The 22,288-nt window shown below is 38.5% G+C and overlaps 1 protein-coding gene across 3 annotated transcripts in view; it reads right to left on the bottom strand.

The window, feature by feature from the left end:
• Nucleotides 1-22,288, bottom strand: part of B3GNTL1 (UDP-GlcNAc:betaGal beta-1,3-N-acetylglucosaminyltransferase like 1) — a 107,817-nt gene that overhangs the window by 22,423 nt on the left and 63,106 nt on the right. For all 3 annotated transcript variants that reach the window (XM_030962326.1, XM_030962328.1, XM_030962329.1), the window contains exons 7-8: nucleotides 9,454-9,549; nucleotides 1,249-1,373 (exon numbers count right to left, since the gene is read on the bottom strand). In XM_030962326.1, coding sequence (XP_030818186.1) covers nucleotides 1,249-1,373; nucleotides 9,454-9,549 — 221 coding nt within the window. The remainder of the gene's footprint in view (nucleotides 1-1,248; nucleotides 1,374-9,453; nucleotides 9,550-22,288) is intronic.

The following is a 22,288-nucleotide window of genomic DNA, read 5'->3' as shown; positions in this document are numbered from 1 at the left end:
GACAAGGAAGGCGCCAATTTGGACAGGCACCCTGCACATCTGAAAGAGCTCACAGCATTTCCACATTCCCCCAGGATGCTGTAATTCAGGGTGCTTGTGCCACACAGCCTTGGAGATCTGAATAAGCAACAGCTTGCAGTAAATTCAAAACAAATTAATTTCCAAGAATTAGATGCTTTCCCACAGATAGAAGCAAAAGGTTTCCAAGAGTTTTTAGCGTCCCATAATGCGTGGCTGAAAAGTTGGTCACTAACTGCCAAAAGGATCACACAGTAAAAGAGGAAAAAAAAGAGAAATCTTTACATTTCAACATGAATAAAATGGAAAATAATTTATCTCATGCTTGTTTGCAAAATCAAAATCATATGTACTATTTGCTTGAATGACCTTCCCATAGTTAAATGATTTTATATAGATATTCACATTTATGAAGATCTGTAGTGACATTAACCATGAGTGGGCTATTTTTGGGACTTACCTGTTTTACAATATGTGCAGCAATGCAACAATACAGGCATGGTAACAAAAATGTACCCAGAAATGTTCATTTTTGCTGGTCAGTTCGACAAAGTTCTACAAACATGACTGTCGGAAAAGTGTACTCATATCATTAATCAGTAAGCAAACAGCTTACTTAATTACCACTGTGATTCTGGCATGGGATTCCTAAAGGACAGCACAACCTGTGTAATTTTTTATTAATGTCAATGCATAAGAGATGGGAACAGCTTTGGCTCAGCTTGCAGCACGTTGAGGAATCAGCAATTTAACACCTCCTTTAGGGGCTGAGCAGCCCAGGAAAGGCAGCAGGCAACAAAAGCAGCTTACAAGGAAGCACCTGAGATAATTACTCCTAAACATCCTCAGGGATTTTTCAAACCTCGTTATCTGATTTAGGTGGTTTAGACCCTTTAAAATAAGAAAATAATATATGTAAAGACAGCACATTATCAGATTAAAGGTTTGGTTTTGGTCTGGTTCTTTTTTTTTGTTTTTCAAAAGACCATTTTTGTTGGTATTACAAGTTTCTGTTTACTTTTTAAATATTGAGGCAGTTGATTTTGAAATTAGGCCGCAACATTTCAACATTTTTTTTTTACATTATGGTTCATACATCAAAAAACATGAGAATTAAATTTTTACATATTAAAAATCCTAATTAAAAACCCCAATGCAGTTTCACCATCTTTGCTGCTGATGATCCAAAATAAAACCAACTTTGAAATTCTCCTGGAAAGCACAGCTTACTCTAGGACAGAGTGAGAGGCAGCCTGGGGGTGGTACCGGTAGAGCAGGAGGCAATGGTTCACTCGAAAGACTCCACCACCCTTCTGGAGATGTTCATAAAAAAACAACAAATCCTCTGGGACACCCTGCAACAGAAAACAGCTATTAGATCAGTATTCAGTTACATCTGAAGGTGTTTTCTTTCTCTGCCAAATGAATATGGTTCAACAGAATTGTTACTCATAAATTTTGGGTGTGGACTCCCCAAAGCCAGGTTGGATGGGGCTTGGAGCAACCTGAAAGTGTCCTGGAGGTGAAACAAGAAAATCTTTAAGCTCCAACCCAAGTCCATCTCTGATTCTATACTATTAGTTTTGTATGTCCCAATGAACTTCTCTAATGGGTCATGAAATAAATGCAGCTAAAGCTGCTGAATGAGAAGTGCTATTTCTAAATGAAGGGCAAGGACAGAGGTGGAAAAATCAACATCATCTCATTTTGACAGGGATCTCAAGCTTGGTGCAGGTGAATCCAAAAGAAAGAGAGACCCAGCTGCTAAACAGTTTGTGCAGCCTAAAGTTCCATGTAACCAAACAGTTTGTACTGCAAAGGATCAGTGACTTGAGAAGGTTTTTTTTTTCTCATTTTACTGGAATTCTCCTTCTTTCTCTGGCTGTCATACAAATGCTGGTCTCTACTTAGGAAAGGTGACTCAGGCCCCATAATGACAGGCTTCAATAAAAACTGCAATAAAGGCAACCTCAAAATGAGGCAACATCTGAAAATAGTTTTTTAATTTTTTTTGAAACTTCCTTCCATGGTGCATTCATCCTTATGGGATTGCACCCACTGCTGCTGAAAACACTACAGGATAAAAGCTCCTGCAATTGTGGCTCTGGCAGGCTCTAGGAAAAATTAGGGATTTCACAACCATTTCAACATTTTCCACTTAAAAATCAGAGAATCTTCATGCAAGTGATGCAGTGTCAGAAGGGCAATTATATGGCTCATAGAACTTATTTCCATTTTTCCATTTCTGTTTTCCATTTCCATATGAAAGCATAAACCCACCTTTAAAGTCCTCCACAGAAGGTAAAAGAAGTAGTGTTCATTTATATTTTGCAAAGCTATAACTTCTTGAAATACTAGAACATTTCATTCTTTCATGTTTAAATAGATATTTCTTCCCTACAATACAGTGTTTAAAAGGTCACATAGTTTTTAGCAGACTAAAAAGCTCCCTTTTATAAAACCGGTGGGTCAAAGAAAACATTTAAGTGTAGGAACAACAAAAAGCTGAAAGATAAAATGACAAAATTTTAAAGGAAAAGAAGGTGGGGAGATTGAAATATTTTTTTTTCTGTAGACACTATGACACATATGAATAACCAGGTCATAAACCTCAACCTCAATTTTAACCATTCTATTTCAACACAGAAAAATAATAAGAGTACAAGTAAAAAAAATATATTAATTGAAATTTTCCCCTATTACTACAGCTTCTGAGTTTCTTCCATAATTAAGAAAATGAGATTCTCTAATTAGAGTGCTGGACTGGCCCTCTAGTAATGAGAGCAATACAGTTCAGTGACTATTTCTCATCCCCACCAGGCTGAGTAGCCAGAGGGTGTGGGAGTGGAAGAGAAATGAGACAAAAAACTCTCTGAACCCTGGAAAACAACTCCAGGCCACTCAGCTGAGCCTATGAATCTTGGGAGAAATCAGAATCCAGTCAAGCTCTGGACTCTGCAGCTCCTGGCCTCACCCTGGTTCATGTGTGACACTGATTTGAATTCTCACATTCTGAATTAAATGGCTTCTGCTCACTAAGGGCAGCTCATCTGCACCTATTGATCGTCCTTGTAGGCATTTGTCTGACTTCTGGTTTAAGAGCTGCAATGCAGAAGAAAACTTTTAGACAACTTGATACAATTTATGCTTTTGTGAACCAACTTTGAAAGCCACAAAAGAAATCTGGGGGAAGCTGGAGTGGCAGCCAGCAACCACAGTCACCAATACAAGAAAAACACAAAATCAATTTCTTTCCATTTATCTTGTAGCCCTTTCTATATTTTCCTTGTTGTGGACTTGAAGAGAAATACTGAGCCAGCAGAAAAGTTCAAGCCTTTTTTTTGGTCACACAGAGCCATGTGTCAGGGCACAAGTGCAGCAGATATCAGCTTGCTGCAGGAGCCAGATTTCGATACAGATCTATGATTATGTCACATAAATCTCAGCAATTCCTTCTCTTTTGGACAAGCATTTACATTATTCTAGACAACTGTTAATATGTATATTTAAGAAGAGTTCCTCCAGAAGGAAAAGGATCTTTCAAAAAACACTGTTTGGTTCCAAGGGCTCTTTTTCTTTCCTTTAAGTGGCAGAAACTCTCAGGAATAAAGTGCACTCGGGCCTAGGAAGGAGCAGGTGCCTTGCACTGCTCAGCAGTGGCCTCTCACATTACAAAGGAGCAGCACTGCCACGCATTTTTCAGAGGAAAATGTTGACTGTGTTACGGATCCTGCAGGGATGGGACTTCCTACGGCTCTTGAGCGTGTAAGTTTGCTGCAACACAAGAGTTCCTTCCCAGCTGAGATCTATTATTGGATCCAGATGGCATTTTAAACACCAGGAATCTTTGTGAAACAACACAGCTCTGAAAGAGAAAGCTGTTTAACCACTAAAGGGATATTTTAATGTATTTTTTGAAAATGAATATCCATAGCTAAAAGTATCAATTACTAACCCAGCATTTCAGCAATAGGCTACCACATCAATAGCTTTCAGCAATAATAAATACAATTAAATTGTACAGTTTACATGTTACTGGACTACATGCAGAATTTTCCATATTATAGGCAAAACCCAACCCCACATCCTCTGCTGCAAAAAGGCATAAACTAATTACAGCTCCCAGAGAAAAGCACAGCCTGCCCCTGCTCTGCTCTAACCAGCCAAATGCAAAATCATAGTTCATTTTTTCACATTCCCACTGAACTGGGGAAGGGTTTCTGCTGACCCAGTATTTTGGGCAGGTACTGCTTGGTGTGCTGATGGTTGTACAGATGAGGGGATTGATTTTTATACACCATGGGGTGTCAAGCAGAACCCCAACTTGAGTTAAAATAACTCCTTGTTCAGGGATTAACTAAATTATCTATGATCCTTCTCTTGCTCACTGTTCTCACTCCTGGCAGCAAACTGTGCTCTGACTGCAGCCACCTCAACATTTTCCAAAGAGCTTCAAGCATCTCCCAACAAGCAATTCTGGCTACAACTCATGCACCTCCACCATCAGTAAGGATGAGGAGCATCAGCAGGGATCTTTCCAGGGCAAAGCCTGGAGGTTTCCCTGAGGGGTTTGTTATGTTCCCGCAATTTTTGGAGGAGTTTTAATTCAAGTGATGCCCTGTGCAATGCTGTAACCATGAACACCTGCTGAGGTCGTGCTGGGATGACCAAGAGCAGCACTTCAGGCTGAAAGTCCTTTCATTTGCTCACTTGGACAGAAACCACCACAATACAAAAGCTGCCTTTTACTGCTAAACCGGAATCAATCTGTCCCAGCTTCCTCACCCATCCCTATCCAGCCTTGTCTCAGCCCCTGCCCTGTCCCAGCTCACAGGCACTCTGCCAGAGATGGCAGATCCTTGTCAGCACAACCAGTGGAGATTTAGCCTGTGCAGAGAAGTCTGATTGGTGAAAATGGGAGATCTACCATTATTTCATGAATACACGCATTTATAATAAACAGCAATGACAAATAAGACAGGAGAAGTACATCATTCCACAGGGGAAAAAGCTTTCAGGTTTGGAAAAGCTTGGTCCTCCCTTTTGGTCAGGGGCATCAAGGAAAACTGGGCTGCAATATTTTGTAAACCAGTCAGCACCATCAGGGTAATTGTTGGACAGAAAAAAATCACTCTAATTCCTCAGAGGAGCCTAAAACTGGTGAATGGGAAGAATTAAATAGCTATTAATAGCTTTTCTACAGGATTATCCAAGATATTCTTAAGTCTCCCTTTCTGCAGATCTGTCACTTCATTTCTTGGCTCTCATCCAAATGCCTTTCCATCATTTTGCCTTGATTACAGGACCCAGAGCCCATTAGGATTTATTTTATTGTTTAGGAAATAACAGGTTAAAGGAAACTCCAAAAGGTTGCTTTCATCCAAATGTCTTGGCACAGAGAAACGCAGTTAAACAAAGATGATGGGGAAGTCAAATGGAAGGGAGGTGGTAAATTGTAAATGATATTTAATAACAGACCAGCAGAAAATATAATTAGACATGGGGTATGGGGTGAATTTTCAAATAGCTTATAAAGTGTAATTAATCACAGGCTCCACCACTTTTTCTCTGCTTTTTACATCAAATATTGATCTCTGTTCAGCCTTAACTATTTCAAGCCAAAAACAAACCAAAAAAAGCCCAGTAGTGCCTGTATTTTATCCCAATTTTCCCCACATCATCTTGATAGCTTATCTGACAGACTGAGAGTATTTTAATTCACATTCCAAAAAACCCAAATTCCTACTTGGCCTTTTACCTCTCAGGCATTATTATAACCACTTGCCTTTCTGAACAGAATGACATTTGTGTGCTCTGGCAGGGAAATGTGGAAAATTGCATCAGTGAGTGCCTAACAGCTACATTTACCTCAGAGCTTTCCACATGGCCTACAGTCTCCTGTGCTCAAAGGGGTATTTTGACACCTCCTCAGTTCGTGTTTTTTGTGACCTTTTATCACAAAAATAGAATGAAACTGAGCTCCAGACACTTTGTTCAGAGGCACAGAATACATTGAGAAAGGCTGGTGCTTTACAATGCACGATTCCATCTGGGCCTCATTAAGAATAATTTCCCCCTGTTTACACTTTGAGATTAGCTCAGAACTTTAAGGCTGTCACTCCATTTTCAGTTTTCATACACTTAAAAAGGAAGGATAAACACGGGGGTGACAGGAAATTTGGAACCAAGTTGTGGTAAAATTCTAGAGAAAGAGACAAGTCTGGCTCGTAACAGTTGTGATGTGGAGAGTAATTCTGCCTGGAGAGAGCCAAGACTGCAATTTTCCACCCTTGCATGCAGGGCAGCAATGCTCATTTATACAGCTCTCCTTGTACTCAGCATTTCTGTCAGACACATGAAAAAATAACTTTTCTTCACTAATAACAGGCACCTCATCTCCCACTGCACACAACTGGGGAGTTCCCCACTCTAACAGATGACACAGCTTTAAAATCTGCTTTTCACATTAGACCAGAACATGGGCATTTTTCTCCTCAGCACAATTTTTTGTGATGCTTTTGGACATGGTTATTACTTTTTAACAATGGTGCTACTTAGTAGGAGACACCAAAAACTCCAGCAGCAAAGCCACCCATGGTAATGTCACACACCAAGTGTCAAATGGGAGTTCTGAAGGGTTTAGGAAGTGCTGCTACTTTTTGCAATAAGGAAGTACTGCACTCTTTATCCAAAATTGATGAAAATATAATTTTCTTTTTGTTTCCTAAAAAAAAAAGTCAAAAATATGGTTCATCATGTGACTCTTCTTCCAGCAGGGGATACTATTTGAAATGTTACTTTATAGGATTGTGACCACTTCCATCGTACTATCTCAGTCTCAGAACACCATCAGGGCTTGCTAAAATCTTTTCAGTACTCCTGCTTTATTATAATTTATCAGAGATTGCATAAATAATTTTAGCTAATTAATAGATACAATTTTAGTTAATTAATATATTTTTATTTTAGTTAATTAATATATAAAACCTGTCAGGTTCTTAGAGACCATTTATGAAGATATTCTTTTGTTTGGATCTAAAAGGAATACACTTCCAACAAATGCAGATCTTGATCAGAAAGGACTGAATTAAAAAAAAATGGAAAAAACCCATTTCACCTAAAGCCTGAATGACTGGAGAGAGACATATCTATCTGGAATAAAAAAAGGATTAAAAAAAGGATGACACCATAGCACATATATTTGTATTTGATCACTCCACCCACTCTGTTACCATCAACATCAAATCACAATTTCTCCCATGGAAGAATTACCCTCCATTCTTTCCTAAGCACTGAAATACGAAGAACAGGTGTTTGGATTTAATTTCAAATGAGAAATGCAGCTTTTTGGCAAGAAACAGCTCAGCAAATGGAGAAGGCCAAAACACGGAGATTTGTTGGCCTGTTCTGTGTTTCCTTTCAGCAATGTGACACTGGCAAGCCTCATTAATAAACACTAACTCAAAAATGGAGATGGAAGTGATCAGATTAATGCAGATCCTGGCTCAGGTCAGAACTTACAGGGATGAAACCCTTCAGAGTATTCTCAGCTCTGCTGATACACAGAAACACTTCCTTTCCTTTTAAAAGGATTCTTTTCAAATGAAAATGAACGAGTCAGAGCAATGCTAAACACTTTGTAACACTAAATGCTCAAGATTTAAGGCTTGATTTTGTGTCCTCTAAACCCACAGAAGACAAAGGTTTGACTTCACTGCTTTGTTCAGGTCTGTCCTGTTCTTAGGGTATTTTTCTGAAGGTCCTCTGCATCAGCCAGAGTCTGAGCTTGGACATGTTGGACACCTCACAATAGGGACAAACAATAAGTTCAACTTATCACTGGTAATTCTTCAAACTGGAAGGACATATCATGCATTGTGGCTGAAAAATCATCAGGATTAAGATTGTCAGTGTACTACAGCTGAATAACCAGTGGCATAGCTCCTACACAATTACACAGAGAGAGCAAAACAGAAAAAACCCAACTCATAAAAACAAAACAAGGAGGAAAAAAAGCCAAAATGAAAAGCAGAAAGCACAGAACAATAGTCTATTTAACGTAACCTCTTGAACTTTATCATTAGGCTTGCTGTTCTATTGTTGCTGCTGCTTTAACTTGCTTGCTTTCTTTCTGGAGCTTACTAACAACGCTCAAGAAGTCAAACATCCTTCAGAGAGTGAAAATACAATGATAAGAAATAATAATGAAAAAGCAATAAAGAGCATGGGTCAGCAAATGTAGATTGTATTGGGAGCCAGGCACCATTCCCAGCTCTTCCACTCACCCACCATGTAATTAAGGGCAAATCTTTTCACTGCTCTAAACAATTCAGTTCTCTGTCTGCTGTCTCCTTATAATTATAATTTTTGGCAGCCCAAAGAATAATATTTGTATATCCTCATACATACACACACATGTATATATATACACACACTGCATGGCACTGAAGGGCTTCATTTTAAAGCTATAAAAATAATAATCATCATCATCATCTGTTGTAGTTTAAATAATTAAATAGGAAATAGCCTTAGCAGATTTGTTTTAGAGTGCTAATAAATGAAAGCTTGGGAAAAAAAAAATCAGAACCACCCATTTTAGCCCTAAAATCTCAGCAAAACCACTGGAAGCCAAACCTCTCGGAACCAAACCACACAAAATGGATCCAAATGTGTTTAAATTAGATCTATTTGCCAACATATTTCAACTACCACAATAAATACTGCTAACAGACATCCAGGGATTTTATTCCACAAACACACTGATGAGCTTAAAGCAATCAAATTGAACTCATACAGGAAATTCATAAAGACAAAGAACACCTATCTGTCAGGGGAAAACACTTCTGAGACCACTGGGATTGAATTTGTAACCTCTCAGCCCTGATCCTTGAGCAGAAGCTACTTAAAATCTCCCAAGGACAAGCACAAGAACTAAGATTGACAAGAGGACAGGTGGATAAATGAGTTTTTGAGGTAACAGTTTTATGGCCCTTCTTTTTTCCTCTCAGGGATATAAATCTTCCCCCTTAGGTGAAGGTACTTTTGTCCCTCTGCCATTCTTCACCTTTCTTCCCTCCCAGTTTCTTTCAGCAACCAACCTCACCCTGCTCAGAACCAAACTAAGGGCTCACCTGTTTTTGGCATCTATTCCAGGGACAAAGTGGAGCTTGGATGTCTAAAACCTTTATTTTTCCCAGGTTTGCTGACACATCCAATAGATGTGTTACAACGTCAACCTCAGGCAGGTCCTTCCATCACGAGGGTTATTCCCAAACAACCTCAGTTGGTTGGGGACTGTTTTTTTTAAAAATGGTATGACCTAGGTTTTTTAGAGCTGTTTTCATCTACACCCCTTCCCTATTATTCCTTAACAACAGATAGAGGTTGTTAAACAAAGGGATGGCTCCTGGACTCCAGATCACCTACCCCACTCACCTTTCCACCCTCATCAAACCTCCCCACATGGAAAAACCATTCCCGAGAGCAGAACCAGGTTGGCATGATCACAGTAGGCCCGTGGGAGGTGAACACCTAGGGAAAAAAAGAGGGATAAAAATCCAGTCAGTTCACAAAATACCAAACCCAGCAGCTGCTGAGGAACAAACAGACCTCACACATTCACCTGAAATTGTGCCTATGTCTAAACTTCAGCAATTTCAAGCACTGAGAAGAGCCAGTGCTGGAGATTTAGCAGGTCCTTAGTGTGTACCAGAATCTCGCAGGTGCCACAGCCCAAAAGGTGAGTCTGGTTCCTGCTTCGTATTCCATGACCTTCTCTTCTCCCCTAAGCTGCAACGTGTGCAGAGTACTTAAAACATTTTTCCAAATTTAGAGTATTATACTGGAGCTGGCACTTTATCCATAATGATGATGTTAACGTGGAAATGAAGTAATTGAGAAGAATCACAGAAAGTTCAAGTTCTTAAACTGAACTCTACAATTCCTGAGCATTGATTTTTTTTCCCATTTTATATTCCTTATGCATATAGTAAGTGTGAACTTTCACTGATCTTTTATTTCTGCCAAAGACACTTAAATCCTAATCAAGCTTGGACAAGTAAAATACAATTTGTTTTAAACATTACCTGAGTACTGTGGATTTGCTACCCAGGGGTACCTACAATTAAAGGTTTTTGGAAAGGAAGAGCTTTAAGTAGAGAAAAGGGAGTAACTATTAAGTTCATCTCTTCATTTGTGACAGCCAAGAACTATACAAATGGGTCTTTGAAGCTTTAAACAAACTTGTTGCAAATACAACTGTGAAATAAGCCAGAATGTGGATGACAGGAGGCAAATTGGTTTTTTTTTGCACAAGATGAAGTATCCAGGCAAAGGGGAGACTGAACTTGTCAAACACAAGGTGCTTGTGCCTGCTTCCAGCAGAGACACAGGAACTGCAGAGCACACCCTGGGGCACGAAGAAAAGACCAACTCCACAACTGCTGTCAATCAAATGACAGTGCTGATCCTGTAAGCTGACAATTTCATGTTACAGTGGTAATATTGATATTCCTGTGCATCTGAAGTTCTCAAACAGAGTGTACATTTGTCACACGCATCTCAGCCTCTATATTTTAAAGGTGCTCCTCTTGATGTTGGCCTGAGGGAGCTCCACAAACTCTTATGTCTGGCCACTTCCATTTCCACAGATAAACATGGATTTAAAACCAAATAAAGACATTTAAATCAATTGTCCAAATTAATTAAATTAGAAATTCAATCTAAATTTGACAGATGACCCACTCCCATTTTTCTTACAGGGTGAAGCACACGGCATAGCAGCTCCAGGAGCACAATGACAGAACTTCACTGTCCCTAAAGGGATCTTAGGGTGACTCATTTTCATCCAGAAACTTCAATTCTAGGCTCTCATATTTAGTCAGAACAATCCTATCATCTAATGTGTCTTAACTCATCAGCAGGTTGCCCCGAGCTGAAATATTCCAGTTCAGAGGTGTTAAATGTAAAAGTGTCCCCCCAAGAGTCAGTGGGAGCTGAAAGAGTCAAACCAACCCCAGAAAAGCAGAGCAGCCTGATTATCAGCACATGGTTATTAGCTCCACATTAATTACAAGGGCAATTGAGTATGGACTGAACCAAACAATGACCAAACAGTAATCCCAAAAGAAAACAGCAGCAGGGAGAAAAGCCAGGCCAGAGGGCATTGCATTGAATCTCATTTCTGAAAGAAACAAAAACTTCAAAAGAAAGTCTTGAGCCCATGGGTACTTGTGAAATGTGTCTAGAGAGGCCAGAATGGCTTTTCCTCAGAGCTGCCAGGTCCCTCAGGGATCAGGAATGCACTTCACCTCAGAGCTGGAGCTCCAAGCCATCAGCTGTGCTCACAGTGCCAAGAGCATCCGTCCCAAATGTCCCAGATAATGTGTTCCACTGACACAGACACTTCAGTGAAACCAGAAAGAACAGATTATTTTATAATAAATAATTATATATTATTATTTATTAAGTCTTATTATATTTATATTTATATATTATATAAATACATTTCTATTATATATTTATATATTTATAATTATATATTTATATTATATATTATATCGTTATATTATATATTTATATTACATATTTATATTTTATAATAAGTCTTATTGTACTATTTATTATAATTATAACAACTACATTGTCAAACTATTTTATTATATTTAAATTTAATAAATATTAAATATATTAATATTTATTATATTATGTTAGCTATATTATGACCATATATTATTTTATGATAAACATAATTATTTTATTAATATTATTGTTATTGTTATTATGAAAAATTTAAGAGAAAACTTCCAAAAGGCACTGATGTTAACACAGATGATGATTTTACAGCAAACCATTACACACTGCACACACTGATGTCTCTCCTAAATCCAGCAGTGTTCTGTGGCTCACTGTGCATCTCAGCAGAGACACCAGAGGAGAATCACATGGGCAAAACAGAGACTGACGATGCCACACATGATTTCAGATCTTATCCTTCAAGAAGGTCTTTAAACCTGCACAGCACAGCAGCTGAGAGTCAATGAATTGGCAAATAAACTTTTCCTACACGAACACTTACAGTGCAACATCAAAACTGACTTTAGGAAATTTATTTATGCTGCTGTCACAAAGGACAAATTCACACTACCTTGTCCCTTGCTATGTAAGAATAACTTTTGTGAAGCTGAAATTCTCTTTGTTGTTGTTGTTATTTTGGTCTTCAGCTGAATCTCCTGATCCAACAAACCAGAAATCAGCAGGAGGATGTAGGAAAACAGGGCACCAAGCAGAGACAACAAAACCCTTCTTAGCAGCAGCAGTACGGATGATCCAGAAATAATCTTTAACCTGATAAAACTGCTGGAAATCTACATTTACACCAAATTTACATTAATGAAGGGCTCTCCCACTCATCCTGCCTCTGGCTGCACACCCCAGCCACAGCCCTGGCACTGTCCTGACCCCAGGATGGATCAGAGCACCACATCAGCAAAAAGCCATTATTTTCCTTGTTTCTAGTGTTAGTTTTCTACAGCCTTGGTTGAATCAGTTCACTGTGGGGTCAGAGTAGCAATACCACTGACACACTGGAGAGGGAAGGAAAAGCTTGGGAGAGAAAAACAAGCCCTCCCTTTTTGGTCACTGCCCACAGTTCATGAGTCCAGCTGAAACATAAAACTGCATCCTCTGAATACCCACTCTGATGGGAGGAGAACTGGCCAGGAAAAACACTAACAACTGTTCTGAAACACTGAGGCATCTGCCAAACTTCTGAAAACCACCTTCCAGAGCTTTTGAAATTTTATCTTCAAGCGAAAAAAAAAAATAACCGCAACCTTCTGCACTTTGGAAATTCTGTATTTCACCTTGGTTTAGTCTGATGGGAAAGTTTCCTCTGTATTTCTTTTTTGTCTATTCTTGTCATAAACTCTTGCCAAGGCGTTAAAAATGGTCAAATTGGCTTATTCTGTGATAAAAACTGCAACTTCTCACTTTGTGAGACTGACACTCCATATTTTATCCATAAATCTTTTAGATTGCATGGACTGGAACAAGAGAACAAAGAAGACATGCTAGTCTTAACTTGACAATCAATCAAAAGCAGAATTTGAATGATGGTGCCATGAACAATGTTTAGTTTTCTTGGAAATATCCTCCAACTGTGCTTAACAAATGTCTTGTGTCACCTTGGAACACCAGTGGGTTTCCAGACCTCCTTGAGGAATTAATTCAGTATTCTGAGACCAGGTTGGACCTGTGAACCTTTCACACACAGCTGGATGGAAAGATTAATGCTTATTAATAATACTTGTTATTAATTACAGAACACTGTATACTGTTAAAAAATCTAAATATTGAATATTTCATGTTAAAAATCCGAAGATGAAGGTATAAATCTGTTCAGATTTTGAATTCCTGAAGAACAGTGTTATCATAACCTAAATGGAATCCATCTCTAGATGATGGGCACAAATTCCTATTTCAGCATCTTATTTACTAAATTATTTAGAACTTTTATAACTAGCTGGGTTTATTCCAAGGATCAAGTAGTAAGTAATTGAAACTGCTTTGTTCTTGTTCACTATTTGGCTATCGAATTACATCCAAGTGTTACACAGATTCTCTGAAAATAAATCTAAAGAACACAAAGAGCTGATAAAGTGACTTTCATTGTTGTGTTTCAAAGCTGTCAGCAGCACATGGAACTCTGGTTCCCACTGATGCTCAGCGCAGGTCATGCCAGCATTCAGTGCAAAATTTCAGTTCCAACACAGGGAAAGGCATTTGTGTGTTTACAGTAACTTTTCAAGGAAAGTTCTCCTTCCTGAAGCAGCAAATCAAAGTCTAACAGCAGTGATAAAAGCAGACATGCAGATGGTGAAACAACTTTATCGTATCAGACATCACGCAGGACACACAGAGGGAACCAGGCACTCACAAAAGCAACAGATTTCATTTAATCAAAGGCTTTCCAAAGCAAGGAGCTAATTCCCCAAAACACTCCACACATTTAATTCTACTCATGCTACAGCATTTCTCAAAATTATATCCACACAAATCAAGGATTAGACACAATGAGATCAGACACAATGATTAGACAAATTTGTTGAGACAAATGAAGCTTTCTAATATCCAGGGGCACACATTGACACATTAGAAGGTGAAAAAAAGAGAAAAATCCCATGGGGAGGGCCACAGTGATTCTGTAAGCAGAGCACAGACTGAAGGGCATCACTCCTGACCTTGAAGCACTGATGTTAAAATACCTGTGCATTAATTCAGCAATAAATGTACCAGGACCTTGTTACTGAGGTGTACCAGGTTTACATCCAGAATCAGGTCTGTGTCTGTTAGTGTGAGAGAAGAGGTACAGAGGGCAGGGAAGAGAAAAAAAAGACTCTTCCTACTTCAAAAAAATGTGGGTAAAGAGGATTTTTCAAAAGAAAATAACTACAATGAGCTTTATGAAGCTTTTAGGAACCCAAGCAGCCAGTGTGGAATGGATTCCATGCAGTTGGTTTCTATTGCACTGAACTGCTGTACCCGTTCCTGGGCTTGTACAAATAACTGAAGTTATTTGTGTCACCTCATCACTGCAAGCTCTGAGAGCAGCTGAAAATCCTTCTCTAAGGAAGCTGGAATCCAGCGCAGCAAAAAGCAGATTATTGAAATAAACCATACCTTGCCTCTCTGTGCATAAAAGCTGGTGTATACACAATAATTCTGGGGCAGGCCTGACTGAAAATCAGTGGTATTTAGGATTGTAAATCCCAAACTCTACTGAGCAACAAAACTAATCAAAAAGAATAAGAGAGTCAGGAGAGCTGCTAATGCCAGTGAAAGCAGAGAGCATTCAGCACCTCCAAGAAGGTATTCCTGCTCCTGGACAATTTATGACCTACAGCTCCCTGTGATTTCCTCTGGATTTGAAGGCTGGAATATCTCACAGAGCAGAGCTAGTGAGAGGAGCTGGGAGATGATGCTTTCTCTGACTGCAAAGGGCACAGTAATGGGAGGAAAGCTGGAGAGAAAAGCTGAATTTTGCTGTAACAACCTCCCTGGTTCCTGACAGTTTATTGCACTTCCAGTGCTTTTCACCAGGACATCCACTTTCAGAAAAGTACAGCAGTCCTCTTTACAGCTACACAACCATTATATCAAAATATCAAATTTTTACAAATAACATTCCCTACGTGAAATAAAATTTTCATACCAAGTCTGTCACTGTCATATTTTCTGGAAAAATTCCTTTGCCAGGATTTCTCTCCTGGGAAGCTGAGAAGCCTCAAAGAAAAAGGAAAACAATATCATCTCGTTTGCTTCTCCTTTGTTTTGCTGCTTTAAAATGCAGTAATTGCTTCATTAGTTGCATGTGAATTGTTTTTACTTACTAGGCAATTATGGCCAGTTGTGTTGGACTCTCTGCAAAGAGAGTCAAGAGTTTTTCATTATTATCTTTTAACCTTCTGTCTATATCCATATAATACAATATCATATCATATCATATCATACCATATCATATCATAATAAATTAACCTTCTAAAAACATGGAGTCAAATTCATTTCCTCCCTTCAACGGGGACCCCAGAAAATACCACACAAGTCTCTGCAGTGAAACCACCCCCTCAAATGAAAGCCAGGGTGTGTTCAGCAGAGCATCACCTCCTCCTGACATCTCTGGCTGCAGCAGAGCCCCACAAAGACTGAAATGTTGGGTAAAGACAGCACAGAGCATCTCAGAGTCTCTGTGGTCAGGATGACTCCGAGATGTGTCAGAGAATCTCTTTTCTTAGCCCAGCAGCTGAAGAAAGAGTCAGGATTCTTCTGTTCTGGTTTTCAAGGTTGTTTATTTGTTGTTATCTATAATATTCTTTCTTTGACTCACTGAGATTTGTCCAGCAGGTTGGGTTGTGGCACACTGACTGCCCTTGGGGTGGTGTTATCTTTTTATACTAAAAACTACTTGTACATTATTTACAATAATTTCCCAATATTTATCACCTATGTGAGACAGTCTGTCTCTACTCTAAACCAATCCAAAAATGCCAACATCACTCAGAAGATGGAAGCTAAGAAAAAGAAAGAAGAAAGACAAGGCATCCCCAAATCCCTCCATTTTGGCTTCTGAACCCCCATTCTAAAAAACTCAAAATTCTACTTTTCTATCTTGTAACAAATTAACTATCATTCCACTTAAACTCTCGTGGCTTGTGAATCTTCATATAAGGTTGGTAATTGTTTTTTCTAAGGGCTAAATCAAAGGCACAGGTGTTTTTAACTCTGTGCCAAGGTCTCTGAGCTCCCTGTCAGGGTCTCAAGTCCTCCAGGGCAGCCAGAGGAATTTCCTGGGTTCTGACAAGACCAGGCTGCTCTTTACCCAGGTTATTACATCTCCTTAAAATTTGCCGCTGAAATCAAAACTGTTTACAAACTTGCTACAAGCAAATATATTAACTTTGGGTTTCTAGTCCAATTCCTATGGATTGAATTGGCTGTGCCTTTGCTTTTTGGGAGGCAGCTCCTGCCAGCCCCATTGTGTGGGATAATTGAGGGCCGACCACAGTGTTGAATATCTCTGCTTTGTAGCTGAATGGCCAAGAGCGAGCACCATTCTTCTGGACGTTTTTAGAGCTTTTCCCTGCTAATGACGATGAATTAACCTACTGCTGAAGCCAAAACAATAGCTGCATGCAAAGGAAACAGCCTGTATGATTTTAGCATGTCTTACAGCTTTTTTGTTGGTTTTTGTTTTTTTTGGTTTTTTTTTTTTTAGGCTACTAAAAGTGGTCTTTACAAAAAGTTTCTCTAATTCTTGGAGGTTTTCCAGTATTTAAAGAGTCAAGTATTTACAATGGAACAATGACTCCATGCAGTAAAATAAAGCATTCTGCACCAAGAGGTTGTCTTCTTGGCTTGCTGTTTGTGCTGAGGTTTTACTACAAAATAAAGAAAATCTGCTTAAAGTCATATTGGCAGGTTCTAAATTGTGATTAGAACAAACAAGAAATCTGTTAAGAAACAACATTGATCAATGCTGATGTAAACTAAGTAAAAAAAAAATTACCCTTCCATTTGACTTGTGGCCATGCCATTTTGAATTTTCACAAGATGAAAACTGAATTTGTCTTTCATATTTGTGGCTTAATAGATTTAACATTGATTTAATAGATTTAGCTTAAATTGATTTAACATTTAACAGATGACAATACAGACAACAAAATTATCTCCCTGCATGGTGTGAAGCTAAAAAATAAAACTATTCTGCTCTTAAAGTGCATGATGCTTGTCCACAATGAACAAACTTCCCTAAAAAGTGCCGGAAAGGAGGAAAACAAATTCCCATTAAATGCAGCACATGAAACTTTTCTACATACCAGCTCCCAGAACTAATGTTCAGCTGAAATGTGAGTAAACCTCCTGGCAAATCTCAGCTTCAGCAAATTTTAAAATGCAGGTATTTGGAGAGAGAAACATGAAATACTTCTGAGTGTTCAGGATTATCTGAGAGGGTAACAAATCCTTCATTCTAATGCTCGCTGATTCTCTTTTTCATATCAAAGCTCCTGCTATAAAAGTTTTATGCAACTTGGAAGTGGGGGACACATGACCTTCAGTTAAATGAAAGAAATACAAGCACCTTAAAAACAAGCATCAAACTGCAGGGAAGGAGATCACTTTTGAATTTGAGAAGTTCAGCTGTGTGCTAATGTACATGCAAAAGACCCACAGGAGAAATATTAAATATTCATGCAAACTTGCTGTATTTATTCCAATATAAATTATATTTATTTTGTGGGTTTCTTCTCCCCCTATAGACTTTTACCCTTTAGAGAAGGCAAGAGAGAAAATTTAGATCAGATCTTAAACTACAGATTCTGATTATCTGATTAACAGCTGCGATAGTAGAATGTTTTCTTTAGGAAATCAAAGCAAACTTTAGCCTAAATCTCTCCCTCATGTCTTCCATCATATTGCAAGTCTTTGGGGAGTATCAAAGCACCAAATGCATTCCAGTGCCTTGAGAGTGTTTGACTTGAGTTCTGCAACCCTTCAAAACTGTGAATGGGAGAACAAGGCAAAGACAGAAAATAAAAATGTATTTTAGAAAAAGAAATGTCACTACTAGTGCAGAAACTGTAACAGCAGATTTTACAGGGGGAAAATCTAAGATCTCAGCTTTCTCTCATTTAAGATATTAGCTTAGATTAGATTTTTCTCTCATTTTCCCTCATTTAAGATCTTAGCTTTTGCACACTGTCTCTAATCTTCTGTCCCACAATGAAATAGATACATACCGAGAGTAAAAAACCCCATCACCTCAGCAACAGCTTTTACACACATATTTTTGATAATGAAAGAGACTCAATACATTCATCCAGAACCCAGTGGTTTCTTACAAGAATTTATTTTTCAACAGTGCAGGAGACACAGCTGGAAAAACCTCAACCAACCCTGAGCATTTGCAGAGACAGAAATTAAGTGCCCATCAATCTGTAACAGTCTGAGACAAAGCAGAGCTGAGAGCGCTACAAAGCTTTTCCTCCTCTCTGCAGTCTCCTGTTTCAGCCTCCCCAATAATTTGTTGATGGCTTTAGATGTGGGATTTGATTTTTGTAGGTTCTTCCCCTGCTTCCCAGCCAGAAACATGACCAACATTTCATTAATTTGTGACTGAGTGTAACCTCCAAACTCTCACAGCATGGGCAGCCTGAAGTCACACTGTACCTCTGGGTGTGCATCACCTAAAATTCATTCCTAAAATTCCTAAATTTTCATTCCTAAAATTCTGAAATTCTGCCTGAACTTGGCACTTCCAGTCCCTGCTTTGGAGCAGTTACTGCTCAGATAGTCATTTAATATAACCAGCGCCTCAAATATTTTTATTATTTTTATTTTAAAATATTATTATTTTTATTTTAAAATATTTTTAAATAATTCAGGGACAAAAAAAGGTAATTAACAGCTTCAGATCTTCCAAGTAGAGGTTGGTGTGAGTTATCCAGGCACACTGATAATTGTTGATTTTATGTTGTTCCACTGCACTGGGACAACATAAAACCAACAATAATGAGGATTTGGGCCCAGGTTCAGCCCAAGGTGGAGATAAAAAGCAAGCAGCCCTCTCCACAAGGGAGAATTTCTGCCATGGGGCAGCTGAACACTGCAGGGTCTCTGGCAGCATCTCTAATGAGTACAGAGGAGCTCCAGAGAGCTTCTAAATTCACCAGTTCACCTCTGAAGGGCCTGCCTGAGCCTCATGGAGCTGTGCATTCCTATAATCAGACCATTATAATTATCCTCAAACTGATGGAATTATTTTCTCAACAAAGATTAAATTAAATTTTTAAGAAATCATCTCTAAAAAAGCAATTTAACACAAAATATGAATCTGGTAATAAGCAAAGTGCAGCTAAAATGATCAAATAATTAAGAGGAATCCAGTTGTGCTACACATATGAAAAAGATTTTTTACATTCTTTTTAAAATATAATCTTCTTATCCTGTTCTGCAGAAATATTCACACCAAAAAGACAGTAGATATTTACTATATGTCATATTTACTATATGACAGTAGATATCTACTATATAAGTGGATACTTACTATCAATAAATAATAAGGGCATCTGCATTAAAGGGTCTTGCTATAATATCAGAAAAAACTATTAATAACTATCTAAAAGAAACCAACTGAATCAGAAAAGAAAATGTTGATTTTTCATTTGCCAAGAAGCTGAAAATCAGTGGAGGAAGCAGATGCTACAATTGTACTTAATGCAATTTAAAATTTAAAAACAGAGCAGCAGTTTTGGCTGTACTGGAACATGGCTGTAGCAGCAGCTGGGAAGGATCTGCTAAGCAGCTCTTGTGATTTATATCTCTGAGAGCTCCATGGGTCACTCAACATAAACACCCTTGTTTGTCTCACACATCCTGCTAAAAATGATTAAGATTTAAATGAGGTTTCAGGTCTGTGAACTACAAATTCTGAGAAAAGGTAGTGTAACGCAAAAAAAAAAAAGCACAATAACAATGTATCTTAAAAATACTGTGGTTAAAAATATTTAATAATAATTATTTCCCTGTCATTCCTTCACAGAATTTAGATAATTTTCCCCAAATTCCCCAAAAGTAGAAACAAGAACTTTGTGTGTGCTGCTTGTTTATCACAGTGACAAACAACTACAGCTTTAAAACTGAAGTACAATGTCAGCATAAAAAAAGATCAAAAGTAATGAAATCAGATTTCCCCATAGGGCTTTACCCAAATTAGCTTTGTATTAAGTAAAATCAGTGTATCAACAATGAATTCCTATTTCTTATAAAATATATATTATAACCTCTTTTTGGAAATGGGGATCTCTGCCATATTCAAAACTGCGCTCCACAAGCTGATCCTACATAAAAACAAATCCTAGAACCAGAAGGATCTGTGTAATGAAGTCCAAGTCCTAAAATCAGCAGAATCTCAGAAATAATCTTTTAATGTGATTCAGGAAACCATTCCATCAGCAGCATGCATGGCAGGCAAGCTGCAAATGTTCAAATATTTAGCCAGGTTGAGACATTTTTGAACAGGAATTTTGCACACACGCACATGTGTTACTCTGCCCCAGAAAAACTGTTTTGAGATTGGAAGGAGAAAAAAGCAGCTTTTTTAAAGGAAAAAATGGATGAAGAACGATGAGCCTAGTGAAAAACAGGCTAATTCATCTATAAAAGACAGGTATTTATGTTGTGATGGTTACTCACATCATCTCCACTAGCATCAAGTCACCTCTTCTAATTTGAATTCAGGAGAAGAGCAGCAAGCTGTGATCTCCCAAAACTGGCTGAAGCATTTTAGCCAAACAGCCAAAATCATGATAAAAACATCATCTTTAAAAAAAAAAAAAAACAACCAACAAAAAACTCCAAACCCCCAAAAAAAACCACCAACAAAAAACCCCAAAACAAACAAACCCACAATAACCTTGCAAACAAACAAAACAACAAAAAAAAAAAAAAAAAAAAAAAAAAAGCGCCACACACAAAAAAACCCCCACCAAACTAAAACCAACTTCAAACACGGCCAAAAGATGATAAAACTGGATAGGTTTAATACCTTCAGGACTTGTAAATTCAACTAACACTGTGAAAAATGAGACCCACTGGGCCTGTCTGCGTCAGTGTAGGGATGGTCACTGAGGAATCAGCACAGAGGAGGAATTCTAGCTCTGGTCTCAAACCTCCAAACTCACCTACACCATTCCTAAAAAGAAAAAATACAAAATACTGCCTGGCAAGTCCTTCTTGCTAATGCAAATGAAGAGGAGACATTGCCACTTTAATGCTCATGAAAACTTGTCCTGCTCAGCCAAAATTTCAATTTGTTTTGCTACTTCAGTGAAACATGAGAAAACTTAATTTTAGGTGGATGTAGAGAATATGGCTTTGATTTTTGCTGCTGTTTGTGCTGTACAATTGACATGGGGGTGAGAAATAAAATCCCCTCAGGCTGATCAGAACTTCCCTTGGATTTCAGAGATTCCAGCAGATCTCTGGGAGGGAACAGAGGGAGCAGAGGGAAGAACTTCCACGGTCCCTCCACACCCTTTGGGTGCTTCCCTGCACCAGGAGTGCCAAGATTTCAGCACTGCAGCAAGTGTGACACTTCAAGCACTTGAATGTGAATTGGGCTGTTTATAAAAACCTCTTCCCTTCACTTCCAAGGGGAACTTCTCACATGTTTCATGCTGTACCACGATGCTGTGTTTATACCAGCTGCCACTTAGGAAAGACATAACCCAGGTTTATATACAGTATCTGCAAAATGTAAAGTTAATAAGTGTTACCAAGCAGCTGGACAGTGTTTTAATACAATGGGAGATTATTCTGTTTCCACTTATATCAGTGAAAATCTGGACTACCTTCGCTGACTTCAGTGGAATTGCTGCATCCAGTGCACAACTGATGGGATATTTGTATTTCTGATCCATCCTAGACCTCTGCTGCACCTACAAGATCCCTGCAGGCAGGCAGAGGGGCTCTGGGAGGTGAGGAGGTGCATTAGGTGCCCCTCTAAACCACATCAGGGAGTCAACAACATTAACTCATCACTGGGATAAAACTCATTGTCATCATACCCAGAACACAAACACTTCTGCTGCAATGGCCTGCCCAAAGCTCAAATCATTTGGACATCAAGACCATACCTGAACGTTTTGAAGGAAGTATAAATATTTTAAAGCACAGCTGCAATTTTAAAAATCCCATTTTTATACAAACTGAACAA

The sequence above is a fragment of the Camarhynchus parvulus genome, chromosome 18 (genome assembly GCF_901933205.1).
Source record: "Camarhynchus parvulus chromosome 18, STF_HiC, whole genome shotgun sequence".
Lineage (NCBI taxonomy): Eukaryota > Metazoa > Chordata > Aves > Passeriformes > Thraupidae > Camarhynchus > Camarhynchus parvulus.
Note: the sequence above shows the minus strand (reverse complement) of the source record. Positions and strands in the feature narration are given on the sequence as shown.